This window comes from Agrilus planipennis, unplaced genomic scaffold (assembly GCF_000699045.2).
Source record: "Agrilus planipennis isolate EAB-ADULT unplaced genomic scaffold, Apla_2.0 scaffold66, whole genome shotgun sequence".
Taxonomy (NCBI): Eukaryota; Metazoa; Arthropoda; class Insecta; order Coleoptera; family Buprestidae; genus Agrilus; species Agrilus planipennis.
Genome location: NW_020438868.1, coordinates 1,324,902 through 1,338,615, shown reverse-complemented (window position 1 = coordinate 1,338,615; position 13,714 = coordinate 1,324,902). Strand labels below are relative to the sequence as shown.

The following is a 13,714-nucleotide window of genomic DNA, read 5'->3' as shown; positions in this document are numbered from 1 at the left end:
CAACTTTTTGAAGTGCCTGAACTACGTCGTGGTAATTACAAGGGTAAAGTACAAAATGCAGTTATAAGAAAATATCACTTTTGATGATATTAAAACCAAAAAGAAGAAATATTTTCTTGTTTAAATTATCTATAATACAACTACTTCACGTCATTGCATTTTAAAAGTAGATTTGAAAATCCTGATTTATAATGTTATATTGTTTTTAATAATATAATTGCTAACACTATTTGTTTTAGGTAACAACCAAGTCGTCATAAAATTGAGTATAAAATAGGCTTTCTATGTAAATTATTTATTAACATATTTGATATGAAATGGTCAATTGAAAGCGTATTTTTTACTTAATTTTGTGTTTCAATGAGAAATTGGGTCCAGTCCAACTTTCCATCAAGTTCTGGAGTTGAGAGTTTTGGTGCAACTAAAAGTGGAATATTCTTGACGCTAATAAGTTATCTTTTTCCTATTAAGTTGGTTAATGAAATAGTTATTTTAAAAATAATCTCTTTTTAACTTCTAAACATGCAATTATTGAATAAAATAATTTTAGACTGAAGCCGATCCAGATCCAGATCCAGATCCAGATCCAGATCCAGATCCAGAACCAGATCCTGCCTGTATGCCACAGCTCCGCCTAAAGAGATAAAAAGTGGGAAGATGTGTCAGGACAACAGGGAGAAATCACTTTCTGGACCTTTTAGTTGTGTTATTGTAATGTTCAGGTATATGATTGCTGCTTAGAGAGCTAAATATTCGTTAAAAGATGAATTATCCTTATTTAGTAAATATCTTGTTGCATATAATGAATAATTTTTGTATTGAAAGATTTAATTAGTTAAATTGATTTANACATAAATAGATCTATTAAAAACGGGTGACAAAAGTTTTATTAAAATACAAGTACAACCTTAAATTAAAATCTTACGTTTTAACTTTAAATATATAATTTTACAACAATAAATATTTGAGCTATTTACTAAAGCAATGTTTGAAGAATCTTCTAACACTATTTACACAGCTTTGAGAAGAGACGATAATGAAGAACTACGCAGAACCTTATAGTGCCAACGGATTTCATGGGCGGTGTCAATTAGATACTTTCCGGCATTATTTGCGCTAAAAAAGAAATTAAATATAAAATAAAGCTAAAATTATTAAAAGATGAAAGGTATTCGCAAACTTTAAATATGTAATTATGTANAGTACAAGTACAACCTTAATTGAAAATCTTACGTTTTAACTTTAAATATATAATTTTACAACAATAACCATTTCAACTATTTACTAAAGCAATATTTCAAAACTCTTCTAACACTATTTACTCAGCTTTGAGAAGAGACCATAATGAAGAACTACGCAGAACCTTATAGTGCCAACGGATTTCATGGGCGGTGTCAATTAGATACTTTTCGGCAATAATTGTGCTAAAAAAAATTAAATATAAAATAAAATTATTAAAAGATAAAAGGTATTCGCAAACTTTAAATATGTAATTATGTAAAAAAAAGACTTAGAAAGACTTATGTAACCATAAAATATCTAAGTAATTACTCATTAAATATACAACACAAGCCACTAACAGGGGACAAGAATAAAGAGGTTTGTACATAGGTAGGTAGGTAAGTAAGAATAAAATATTTAAGTAACGACACCTTCAAACCATATTTTATTTAAAAATGCAAAGACATAAGTCAGGCAACTAACGGTGGACAAGGACAAAAGGGTAGGTAGGTAAGTAGGAATGAAATATTTAAGTAATGATTAACAATATAATGTGTTGGCAAAGGAACTCACCATGCATGCAGATGTAGAATCAGAGTATCATTTTTCTTTCAAGATAGTTCCAGTCTCTACCAGGATATTAAGACGATGGAAGGGGTAACGAAAGGCAACTGCAACTTCAAATTAAAGTTATTATTCCTGTATGTACTACAATTTAAATTATGTTTTAATACAATAATGTCTCACTGACTTTTTTATATCTGTTTAATTGCGGACTCTTTAAAGCCTTATTTATTTTATAAATGCAAATATACAACATAGGTAACTAAAAGGGAAAAAGGGTAGAACGATTGGAAGGTAAGTAGGAATGAAATATTTAAATAATGACCCTTTAAAACCTTATTTCAATTAAAAATGTAAATATACAGCAAAGGTAATTAACAGGGAACAAGGCTAAAACGGTTAGAAGGTATGTAGGAATGAAATATTTAGGTAATGACCCCTTGAAGCCTTATTTAATTTAAAAATGCAAATATACAACAAAGGCAATTAACATGGAATAAGACTACAGCGGTTGGACGGTAAGTAGGAATGAAATATTAGAATAATGATTAACAATATAGTGTGTTAACAATGGTACTCACCATGCATGCAGATGTGAAATGATAGTATCCTATCTCTTTCAAGGTGGTTCCAGCCTCCACCAGGATTGTAAGACGATGGAAAGGGTTAGCAAAGGTAACTGTAACATTAAATTAAAATTATTTTACTATATTTATAGCAACTGAAATAAAAAAAATACCTTTTACTACAATTAGGTCTTATTAGCTTTTTACATCCTAACTGCAGGCATCCTATCTAATTTTTTAAAAACCAGCAACAAAAAGATGTGTCAAAATTACGTTTAATCTTGTGGTATCATCGGTTTTCTTTTGCACTGTCAAATAGGTACCTTACAGCATTATTTTTGCTAAAATATGTAAAATAATTTAAACATAAAAAAGCGCTCGTGAAATTATTTACAGATGGAAAGTGTTAAGTAATGTTTGAGACGTGATGATTATGTAAAAAAAAGTATGTAGAATCTCATGGCATCAATGGTTTTCTTGTTTGCTAAATTTTATCTAATCATATACATCTATTGAAAAAAAAAACATTTTTAAAATAGCTTACTGGTTCTTCTATTCATTTATGGTTTCTTCTTTTACAGCCTTCTTGCCTTCAGAAAGCAGTAAAGTCACTAGTTTTTCGCTGACAACATGGAGGAACAATATCATATTGAAGTTGGTTCTTGTTTCCTCAGTAGGGTAAAAATGAATCGAAATTAATATCCATGATCTCTCTTATTTATTAATCTATATAAAAGCACAAGGAAAAAGAATTAACTACAGTATGAAATACATAAGATACAAAATAAAATAATACGTACAAAAAAGATGTATGTCAAGTTATGGTCAAGTTATACTGAAGATGTAGATAAATGTGAAAGTTGTATTTTAAGGATACAGACTTGTTTTTATGATCAAATTCATTATATTTGCACTTACATTAAATATTTGCTTTTTTTATAATAAAATTTATAACAATTTCGTAAAAAATAGTTAAAAATGATTCTTTCTTAGCATTCTTAGCTTAATTTTTGAGAATGAAGACATTATAATTACAATTATAAATTTATTACTTACAATTTTTATTACTACCCAAATTTTGAAGAAGCTTAATTAATTTTTTAATTTATTATAAATAGAAACTATACATACATATTTTCCTTTCAATATCGCTGTTCTTGAACATCATTTGGCTTTACATGGGCTTGCTCTGTAGGCATTAATATACCTTTGTGATGATGATGGTTTATATTGGGTAGTACTTTCATCCAGACGATTCTCATGGATTTCCCGAAAAATGCATGGGAATAGGTCAACATTTTGGGTATTTCAAACCACTAACATGCTCATGATAGCTGGTATATCCTCATTGTCTGTCTTCTTGGTTTACCTTTTCTTCATGCTTGGATGTAGAATAATTCACTGATGGAAGTATTATCGAGTACCATTCCTGCAAAAGAAGGGCAAATTATTTAACTAAATTAAAGAAGAAGTAATAAGAAAACGAGAATAATATAATTTTAACCGTTAAAAACACCTACATTATGAATAATGTTATTCACCCTTTGTGTATCTATTATCTATGGTTATTCACTGACAGCCATAGATCAGTAACAGTACATCTTTATGGAAAAGAGTCATAGATAAACTTAAATGACATTATCAACTTCCATCGAATTCTCAGAAAGTCAAAATCAGATTAGCTTCAAAAAACTCCAATAAAAATACAAAAACAATGTTTATTAAACTAGGTATGGTATTGTATTGATTGCAGTAATAACTGATGCAAATATTTCAATTAAATCAGGTTTAACTAATACAAACCTGCTGGTGACTGAAGATCGACAAACGATGAGTATCTATGAGCCCAACCAATGCTGGACTGTAGCTCTCGATTAGTATTCCTCTATAGTATTCATAGATAGTATTATCTATGGACAGTGTTCTAACCTTAATAAAATAATTGGATAGTGAAATCGAAGTGCAATAATGATTAATATAAAATTAAAAATTAATTTATTAATTCTGTTATCTGTTTTTAGTAAAGGGGTAATTTGCCATAATAAATACTCAGCTGCTGCAAATACAAAACATGATGAATCGACAGGAAATACACCTCTTAATTTGAAAACATTGGATAAACCATTTCGTATGAACAAAATTAACTTACTCTGGTCAAAAGCGCAAATAGTAAGTGTTTAATTTAAGAAATATTAAAAATTGTCAATTTAAACAATATCAAAAATTTTAATTATCACAGCGTTTGTCTGAACCCAAATTGAAGTCGCTTTTTGGCGAATTAAAAATTCATGATAAGGAAGAAGTGACATGGAAAAGGTTAAGAGCTGAAGGAAAAGATAAGGATGGTCTTAAAGAAGCTGAGTTAAGACAAAAATTAATTAACATAATGAAAATGTACAATCTGTGGGAGCATTTTGATGATACATCATCTTCAGAACAACCCAAGCCAGAGTCTGATAAATATATAAATAAAAGTTTATTCAAAGACAAGAAGTTAAATAAATTGTGGCATAAGGCTGAAATGTCTGGGTTTTCTCCATTAGAACTTGAAACCTTAAAGGAGGAATTTAATCATCATCAAAATAAAATAGATGAATATTATTCCATTCTGAAGGATGTAAAACAGCCTGAATCAACAGCAGAGAGTGAAAGTATGTTTTATTTTCTTTACAGTTAGGTAACTCATTTAATAACTTAATTAAATTTATTGAAGATTCGGTCAACGAAAAGCTTGAAAGATTTAATACTATAGAATACAATGAGATCCCCACTACAAATCATATTCAGAAAGCAAACATGCTCAGAGAAAAGCATCAAGAAATCAAGGAAGGATACGATCGTTTGCAAAGACTAGCCCATAAAGGTCCCAACAGTAAAGAATTCGTAGAACCCAAAGTGCAAGGATTGTGGAAGATAGCACTGGAGAGTGACTTTGGACCTGAAGAAATGGAGTCTTTAAGAATCGAATTACTTCATTATGAAAACAGGCTTATGAAATTGAGACATTTACAAGTAGAGCAAGTACTTAATGAAGAGAAACACAAGGAAAAGGCCCAGTTATTGGGGGAAAAACCCAATGGACATATTCTTTTAGATGACAATATCAAGAAACAAACCAGAAAAGTTGAGAAATTGCACTTGGACTTGGAAGCAAAAATTATGCAAAAACATTTGGAATTGTAACATGAAAATTACTTGATACAAAAATTGTATTTATAGTGATTGAATTTGTACTAACAAAGATATTTTTAATGTCAATTACTGATAAAAATTGTAATTGTGAAATACCGAAATACTATTTATGTATGCAGCTGTATTTTTATTGTAGATTAAATAAAAAGTTTTTAAAAAGTTCCTTGTTTACGTGAAATTTTAACATGAACAATTTTTTTTGTAAGTAAATCATTAAAAAATAAATACATTTCCTATTGTGGAAATAAGGAAATGCATTATAAATTACTTTTGAAATTATGCATTTGTGTTTTGAATGCCTTCATTGGAACGCGAATACTTAAACAGGAAATTAATGTAGCTTATTAGGAATCAAAATTAACATTAACATACTTAATAGTAGTAGGAAGCACGTTTGGGTATAATTTATACTCTCGGTGATATAAATTAAAGATTATTTAATACAATACAAATAATAAAAGGTATTTCAAAAGAAGATATAATTTTTATAATTTGCGTAGGTTGTTATACTTAAAAATATTACGTTAAAGCTAGAAGTAAATTAAGAACTAATAGGTAACAACACGAAAATGTTTAATAATTATAAATACTGGATGCGTGGTAAAAAAAAAAACAAAAAAAATATGTAAAAATTATAATAAATAAGTAAGTACCTATTTGAATCATGCTTAGTAACTAGCGTGAGAGGCTGGAAATGCAAATTCTTGAGTTCTACATCTATAGGAATTAACTTCGATAGAATTACAGATGTTTCCGGTGTAATAATTATGGTGTATCATGCCATAGCTTTGACTGCTGTAGGGATTGTTGAAATTTGTAGTAGGATAGACATCTTGCTGGGGATATCGTCCACATTTCCATGGGAATATATACTGTAATTCGTTGGGCATATGAACAGAGGATGGGTCCTTAGAGGGGGTTGTAGGAGGAGGCATCCGGGTATCCGTTGATACCTTAGGTACATTGTACTTTTGCGATGAAGTTTGCTGGCCCGTCATACTTCTTTCATTTCTACGAAACTTTGCTCTCCTATTTTGAAACCAAACCTAAAAAGAAGTTATTATTGATGGTCTTTTATTTATTGCAAATATTTATAATACACTACCTAAACCTTTTCTTGGATGAGAGATATTTTCCTGATTACGACGTATAAATAATGTTTTTGTAAAAAGAATTATCAGTTTGATTGAAAACACAATTTAAACAAGTCGTGTAAAAAGAGATTTTAAGTTTTGTTAATATGCAATAGTTTGATTCTTTAGCATACTCGTTTTTACGTAATTTATGCGTAAAAATTGTAAGCAGAAGTATAATCCTCCCTTTAAATGAACTTGGTATATAATAATGCAATTCCTCTAATTGGAAAAGTATTCTGTGCTCAGCCGTTTCAAGGGAAAATATTAAAATGTTAATGCCACTTAATATTTCAATTCTCTACCCCTACGATCCGTTTTACATTAAAAACTCCTTTATATCATAGTAAACTTTCGGTAGCCATGGCAAAAACGTAGTTTGTTTATAACTTTACTTTTGATCGGTTTAAAAATTGTTTTTTCGTTGTCCACATTTTTTTTATCAACTTTCTTTTGGAAGGGATAGAAATTTTTGTTTAGAAGATTAAGAACTTTGAGGGGATGCAGGGTTCGCAACAGTTTGGTTCAATGAGTCCCCAGCAGGGAAGTATGCCGGCCACTATGACCGCGCCGATGCCTCAAATTCACTTGGGACAAGGAGGTCAAAATCAGATGTCCATGACTTCTGGAGTTCCTGGATCTTTACCGCAAATAGGAGGATATCAGTACGGAGGAAGTGGATTTCCAACAGCTGGGGGAAATTATTCTCAAATGGGGGGTATGGGGAGTTACTCGTCCCCACAGCCGACGCAAAATTGGCAAGGTTGGCAAATGTCTGGTGGACAGCCAGGGGGCATGTCTTCGCCATTCCAAACTAGTAATTTACCATATGGTTTACCAAGTGGAGGAAGTGATGGTCAGAATATGGGTAGCAAAACAACGAAGTTTACACTTGATGGTAAAGTAGCTAGTCCAAATGGTATGAATTTTGGCGCACAGAATCAAACTTGGACGAGTACATTTCAGGGAAGCAATGCACAACCGACAGGGAATATGCTCCCGACGGGAAATTATTCCTTTAACATGCCGCGAAATGGCATTTAAAATTACCCATAATATGTTTAGTTTGTTTTAAGAAATTTTGTTTGTAATTCATAGTTCACATTTTTGATCATCATTAAAATGGTTATATGTTTGCCTAGTATTTTCTTCTACTTTTAATCGATAATAGATCAAAATTAAACGTGACTTTACCTGAACTCGTGCTTCGGTTAAATTAACTTTTGCTGCCAAATCTTCTCTAACGAACGCATCTGGGTAGTGGGTTTTCTCAAACACTCTCTCGAGAGCTGTAAGCTGGGCAGTGGTAAAAGTTGTTCTATTTCTTCGCGGTTTCTTAATTTTTTCGGAATCTCGACTAATTCGCCCAAATTTGGACACTGTAAAAAAATGCTTTACAACACATTGGTTACAATTTTAATGCTCAGAAAATGGTGACGAAAGAGCTTAATAGTCAGTCCAGAAAAATTTCTACTCTTTATTTATTTATTGCTTCTACTTGAGTTTAAAGATTGATAAAAATTCGAGTGTTAGATATCAAAGAGTTTGAAATTACTCATTCAGATTACGGAAGTTTCCTTGTAGTTTGTGAAGACTCCAGAAATGTAATTTGGTAAAAAAGTAGACCAAAACTGCTTCTCTGTACCTTTTAGGGGATGAGGGGGTCATGAGAAAAATTAAGAAACTGAAAGGTTATTGATTTGATTGCCGAATAAAATTAAAATATTTACGATCTATCGTAAAAATAAAAAGTGTAAAGGGCTGAAATACCGGAAATTTGTGTTGAAAGAAGCGGTGTGTTGTTTTGAGTGCCTCGCGACATGTACAAAATATCTAAATAGAACACAACATCGTTCGAGAAGTACATACATAAAATTGGCAGCGTGAAATAGATCTTGTATCCGTCGTCTCATTATAGCTGAATGGAATATTATATTATTCCAGAGTTGTTTCCGACGGCATCTTTCACATGTTACTGTCACAGCCGACTGCTGATGTGAAGCCTTTCGCCAGCTGATAGTAACACACACGAACATGCAAACACACTCTGAGATTCATCGGAAAATTGTTCATTCTCACAATCAGACCTTTAAATTTCGGCATAGGCAGAATATCATGAGGTTTTAATATCCTTTCAACCCAGACCAGAAGAAGTCTTCTTTGCCTTGACATCAGTGGTGCTCTGCCTATGTCCTTTTACTAAAATATAATAAATTCGGAAAAGTTTTCATTTCTGCCAATTCCATTTTCGAAAACGCAAACACAAACTACAATTGCCTGGTTCAGTTTTTCTTCCACCTGTGTGGCGAGATAGTTTTGGATTAAGTAAAGGTAGAAAATTAGAGAGAGTATGGTAAAGGAATAAATAAATAAACCAAGACGAGATCGCGTGTATTAAGCTGCAGAGTGGTAGCCAGCAATTTTCTGCATAGACCACAATATTTAGGGTGGACCACAATATTTAGGGCGAGCCACAATATTTAAGGCAAGCCATAATATTTACCACGAGCTACAATATTTAGGGCAAGCTACAATATTTAGAATGAGCTACAATGTTTAGGGCGAGCCACAATATTTAGGGCGAGCCACAATATTAATGGTGGACCACAATATTTAGGGCGAGGCACAATATTTAGGACGAGCTACAATATTTAGGGGAAGCTACAATATTTAGAACAAGCTACAATGTTTAGGGCGAGCCACAACATTTAGGGTGGGCCACAACATTTAGGGCGAACTATAGTATCTACGACCAGCCACGATATTTAGGGCGAGCCCCAATATTAATGGTGGACCACAATATTTAAGGCGAGCCATAATATTTAGGACAAGCCACAATATTTAGGACGAGCTACAATATTTAGGGCAAGCTACAATATTTAGGACGAGTTATAATATTTAGGGCGGACCACAATATTTAGGGAGGGCCACAACATTTAGGGCGAACTATAATATCTACGACCAGCTACAATATTTAGGGCGAGCCACAATATTAAGGACAAGCCACAATATTTAGGACGAGCTACAATATTTAGGACGAGCTACCACAACACTTAGGGTGGCCTATAACATTTAGGGCGAACCGCAATATCGAGGGCGAGCCACAATATTTAGGGCGAGTCACAATATTTAGGGTGGCCACAGTATCCGGGGTAGGCCTCAATATTTAGGGCGAACCACAATATTGAGGGTGGGCCCCAATATTTAGAGTCGGTTCATAAGTCAGAACTTTTAAGCATGGGCTTCGGTCACCCGAATCTTCCCGTAGCATTATCCCTGTATCCCTGTGTAGTAGTAATTATTCCTAATTGAGCTTTGTGTTTGCTTTAGTATCTTTTTCTTTAATTTCACCTCCACAAAATATCGTTATCAATACTTATTGTAGTACCTCAATACAATCCTGAGTGATAAAAATATAATTTTCAATACTTAATCATTAATAGAAAAAAGTATGTCCCTCTTCTAAAACATTAAACTTCAATATAATTTGCAACAGTTATCAAAATTATTCAAAAGATTTTGAGTTAGCTTATTTCGTATGAAAGATATAAAAATCGATTTTAATTATCAAAAATTCGTTTTGTTTTGTTGTGGTGCAATTCGATCGTTTGTTGGTGATTTGTTCTCTTTTGTCATTACGTCATAATTATTCTTTTTGTCGATCATTTGCCATTTTTTTTTGGTCCGGTGCATGATCCAAGATCAGAAGATCACAAATTACCGCTGCGACGCACAAAGACAAATGGTCTTTTGAAGAAGTGTATATGAGTACACATGTACCAGTTTGACTAATTTTCATGCAAGACTGGAAAAATTCTAAGAACATGTTGAGACACTTCAAATGTAATAATGAATTACTATTATTTTTATTAATATTAAATAACGCGTCACACTTATCACAAATTTCAACCTTCAAGGAACCACGAAATCAAATAGCTGAATTTATTTTTTAAGGAATCTAAAGTTCGTAGAATTTGAGATTATCTTGAAAACTTTTATATTCAAGTAGATATCTAATAAATGTTAAATCATAAAATTAATTAAAAATAATAGCTGTTGTAGTTTGCTGAACTACTTAACTAACTATGTTTTTACATAAAGTTGAAATTACATCACGGAGCAAATGAAAAAGGAAAATTTACCTAAATATTAAAGCGATATTTATTATTATCCCATTGCTTCGTAAGCGAAAATAATAAAAATTACAGTTTGGACCTGAATTTGTAAAAATAAAATCCCAGCAGAAATAAATTAATTAGGTATTTTAGTTGATATTACAAATTAAATTGTAACAATTAAGAAACTNGCAAATTCAGTCATTTACATTCGAAAATTGTAATTTTTGTATTACCATGAAAATTTAGTTTTCTCCGTGATCAAACATGAATTCTTTGAACATTTTTAATTGAATTTCAAACTAAGTAGCAAGATTTCATATACCCTGTATAATAAGGGTTGTTACAAGTGAAATTCGATCATTTTGACGGAATCCCCTCCGTGGCAGGGATATTCACTGGACCCTTACGAACGTAATGGGTGGTAATGAGTGGTCCAAAATTTGATGAATGACTTTCAGATGAGGACAAGCGACTTTCAGATGTTTTAAATGTAAAAGGTGAAACCAATAGAAAATAAAATAATATGGCGTTAGGGTGTGTTCTTTGGCAAAATAAAAATCCGTCTATTTCGTCAATATTCAAAATTACATTTACTATTTACGTTCTAGTTTAATTTGAATTTAGACTATTTTAAATGAAATAAAACTAAAGCAGTAGATTTGTGATGAAAATTAAAGATTTTAGGTTTATCAGTAGTGTTTTCAAATGATAAAAATGGTAACAATTTTAAAACGAGAATACCTATCAAATTTTTGACACTGCACCTATGTCTTTCATTGTAGGTATACTACAAAGTTTATTGTTTAATTTTAGAGAAATTCAAAAAAATATATATATAAGTAGTCTAACGATAAGCATTTTTAGTTTAACTGATACACTTAGATTTCGTTGTAATATTACAGCGACAAAATTTAGTTTCAAAATTAGTTATTAAGTCTGATTGCTTTTTCAAATTCGGGATGCGTTTGTATTAGATATTAACTCACGCATAATATGTAAATCTATGAAATCCTATGGCATTGTTAGTTACTTAATAGTGGATTAATATGCAATATAATATAATCATTTTTTCGATTTTTTATTTACCTACTACTAGACGAAATTTGTATTCAAAGTAATAGAAACTTAATTTGAAAGAAGCACCTTACATGCAAATAGGGGGTAAAAAAGTCGTTATTTCTACGCATGCTTGTGGGGCTGTTCAAAAGAGTTTTGCAAACATTTAAAGTAACAAAAACAGAACACAAATTTATTTTTTTTAAATTTCTTTCAACTTTCTAACACTTTCAAGAAGTATCTTCACCACGGTTTTTAGGCAAAATTTTGTCATCAGGTTCATCATTAATCGGCATTACATTACAACAACAAATATTAAACATAGTTAATTACAGAATAGTAGCATATTTGTTAGTAATTTGATAAGGTTCGAACTCTAGCACTTATCGTTAAGTAATTTTTGGTTTAATTTTGGCTACACATTTAATATTACTATTCTGATAAGTATTAAAGCAGTAAAGGAACAATGATTAGGTCAAATAGATCTCACCTTCAGGTACTTTTGGAAAAGGTCGATTTGAGTCGATCTTCAATAAACTACATACAGAGAATCCGGTCATTATATCCTTTCCAAATTCAGAATTGAGATTTGCTTTGGATAGGTCACTCGAAGTCACATTTTCATCGGCGTTCATTTTATAAAACACCAATCAATAGACAAAACATTTTAAGAAAACGGTGTGGTTTTCATTCGTCTGTTATTGCCACAAAATGAAAACAAAAAACAACTATTTTTGAAATAACCTTATCAAAAGTTCAAATTTTTATATCTACACGTAAACGATTTTGTCAAAATGGATTATGAAAATAAGCGACACGTTAGCCGCCAAAATTCGACATTTAATTATAGCAATTAAAGAGTTGGACGGCGTGATTAAAGTTGAATTTGAAATTGATATTAATGCGGTGTTTATGTCTCGTTAATTTAATAATCGCAGCTAAAATACGACTACGTGGTTTTGTGTTAATTTGAAAAGCTCGTGCCAGTCCCCTCCCCAATGACTTAATTTCAGAGTTGGCTCGGAAGGCAGAACTTAAGCCAAGTCAGGGTAGCGCGGAGTGGCGCCAAAAAACTAACGGGGTGGGGAACAACAACGTGGTTTATAGACACTCAGAAATTATGTTCTCGTTGATTGAGGATAATTGTCGGAATTAGGTGACGACGTTTTTCACTGCCTCACCAATTATACGACCCAACTAGGAACAATCCCGAATTGGTACCACATGGTAGGCCCCTCATTTGAAACATAAAAGATGAAAATAAGGAATACCTAGGAAGTTGGTAACATATCCTTATTTTTATTATGTGTGGCACTACTTATACTCATACAACATAATTAAAATGAATAATTATTGACGCCTAATTACAGAAGAAAGGCGGTGCTCCGTTTTAGTAATAAAGACGTGTCATTTAGGAAGACAAGGACGATTATTAAAGCCTGAACGGATTATTATCCTGGGAGTCATTTTCACTTTCTATATATCTCTTTAATATAATCTAGATACTTATTTAAATACACGAAAAACAAATAAAGTTTTAAGATAATTTTAAACTGTTGTGGTTTTCATTATTTTTTAAATTTTGCATGGAAAAGATCTACCTCTGCACTTTAACAAAGTTCAGATTCATTTCCCAATATCCTGGAAGTCATTTTCAGTTCCTATATAACCTAGATAATTATTTAATTACACGAAAAACAAATTAAGTTTTAAGATAATTGTAAACTTTTGTGATTTTCATTATCTTTTTGCTATTTTTAAATCTTCTGTAAAGAAAGTATCTACCTCCGGGCTTTAATAAAGTTGAAATTCATTACCCAATGTTCTGGTAGTCGTTTTCACTTTTTATATACCTACTTTATAT

General features: G+C 31.5%; 2 protein-coding genes and 1 long non-coding RNA gene across 5 annotated transcripts in view; 1 reads left to right on the top strand and 2 right to left on the bottom strand.

The window, feature by feature from the left end:
- Nucleotides 1–1,199: 1,199 nt before the first annotated feature.
- Nucleotides 1,200–13,714, bottom strand: part of LOC108734719 — a 66,738-nt gene continuing 54,223 nt past the window's right edge. Inside the window, exons 1-7 of one of the 3 annotated variants that reach the window (XR_003231472.1) lie at nt 3,872–3,942; nt 3,483–3,780; nt 2,896–3,077; nt 2,525–2,692; nt 2,367–2,464; nt 1,795–1,898; nt 1,200–1,424 (exon numbers count right to left, since the gene is read on the bottom strand). This is a non-coding gene — a long non-coding RNA (uncharacterized LOC108734719). The other 2 variants (XR_003231473.1, XR_003231471.1) reach the window with 2 other exon arrangements.
- Nucleotides 4,264–5,703, top strand: LOC108734717 (alpha-2-macroglobulin receptor-associated protein). Its single transcript, XM_018466365.2, has 3 exons — nt 4,264–4,520; nt 4,591–5,002; nt 5,065–5,703. The coding sequence occupies exons 1-3, from the start codon at nt 4,320–4,322 to the stop codon at nt 5,532–5,534; spliced, it is 1,083 nt and encodes a 360-aa protein (XP_018321867.1). The 5' UTR covers nt 4,264–4,319; the 3' UTR covers nt 5,535–5,703.
- On the bottom strand, nt 6,044–12,869 carry LOC108734718 (paired mesoderm homeobox protein 1). The gene is made up of 3 exons (XM_018466366.2): nt 12,341–12,869; nt 7,871–8,055; nt 6,044–6,589 (listed from the first exon to the last, which is right to left on the bottom strand). The coding sequence occupies exons 1-3, from the start codon at nt 12,483–12,485 to the stop codon at nt 6,212–6,214; spliced, it is 708 nt and encodes a 235-aa protein (XP_018321868.1). The 5' UTR covers nt 12,486–12,869; the 3' UTR covers nt 6,044–6,211.

Excerpts from the sequence above, each read along its gene's own strand:
- LOC108734718 (XM_018466366.2), bottom strand. The coding sequence starts at position 12,485 with ATGAACGCCGATGAAAATGTGACTTCGAGTGACCTATCCAAAGCAAAT. Across the intron at positions 8,056-12,340 it reads TTTTCCAAAAGTACCTGAAG|TGTCCAAATTTGGGCGAATT; the intron begins GTGAGATCTATT and ends ATTTTTTTACAG. Across the intron at positions 6,590-7,870 it reads TAACCGAAGCACGAGTTCAG|GTTTGGTTTCAAAATAGGAG; the intron begins GTAAAGTCACGT and ends ACTTCTTTTTAG.
- LOC108734717 (XM_018466365.2), top strand. The coding sequence starts at position 4,320 with ATGATTAATATAAAATTAAAAATTAATTTATTAATTCTGTTATCTGTT. Across the intron at positions 4,521-4,590 it reads TCTGGTCAAAAGCGCAAATA|CGTTTGTCTGAACCCAAATT; the intron begins GTAAGTGTTTAA and ends TAATTATCACAG. Across the intron at positions 5,003-5,064 it reads ATCAACAGCAGAGAGTGAAA|ATTCGGTCAACGAAAAGCTT; the intron begins GTATGTTTTATT and ends AATTTATTGAAG.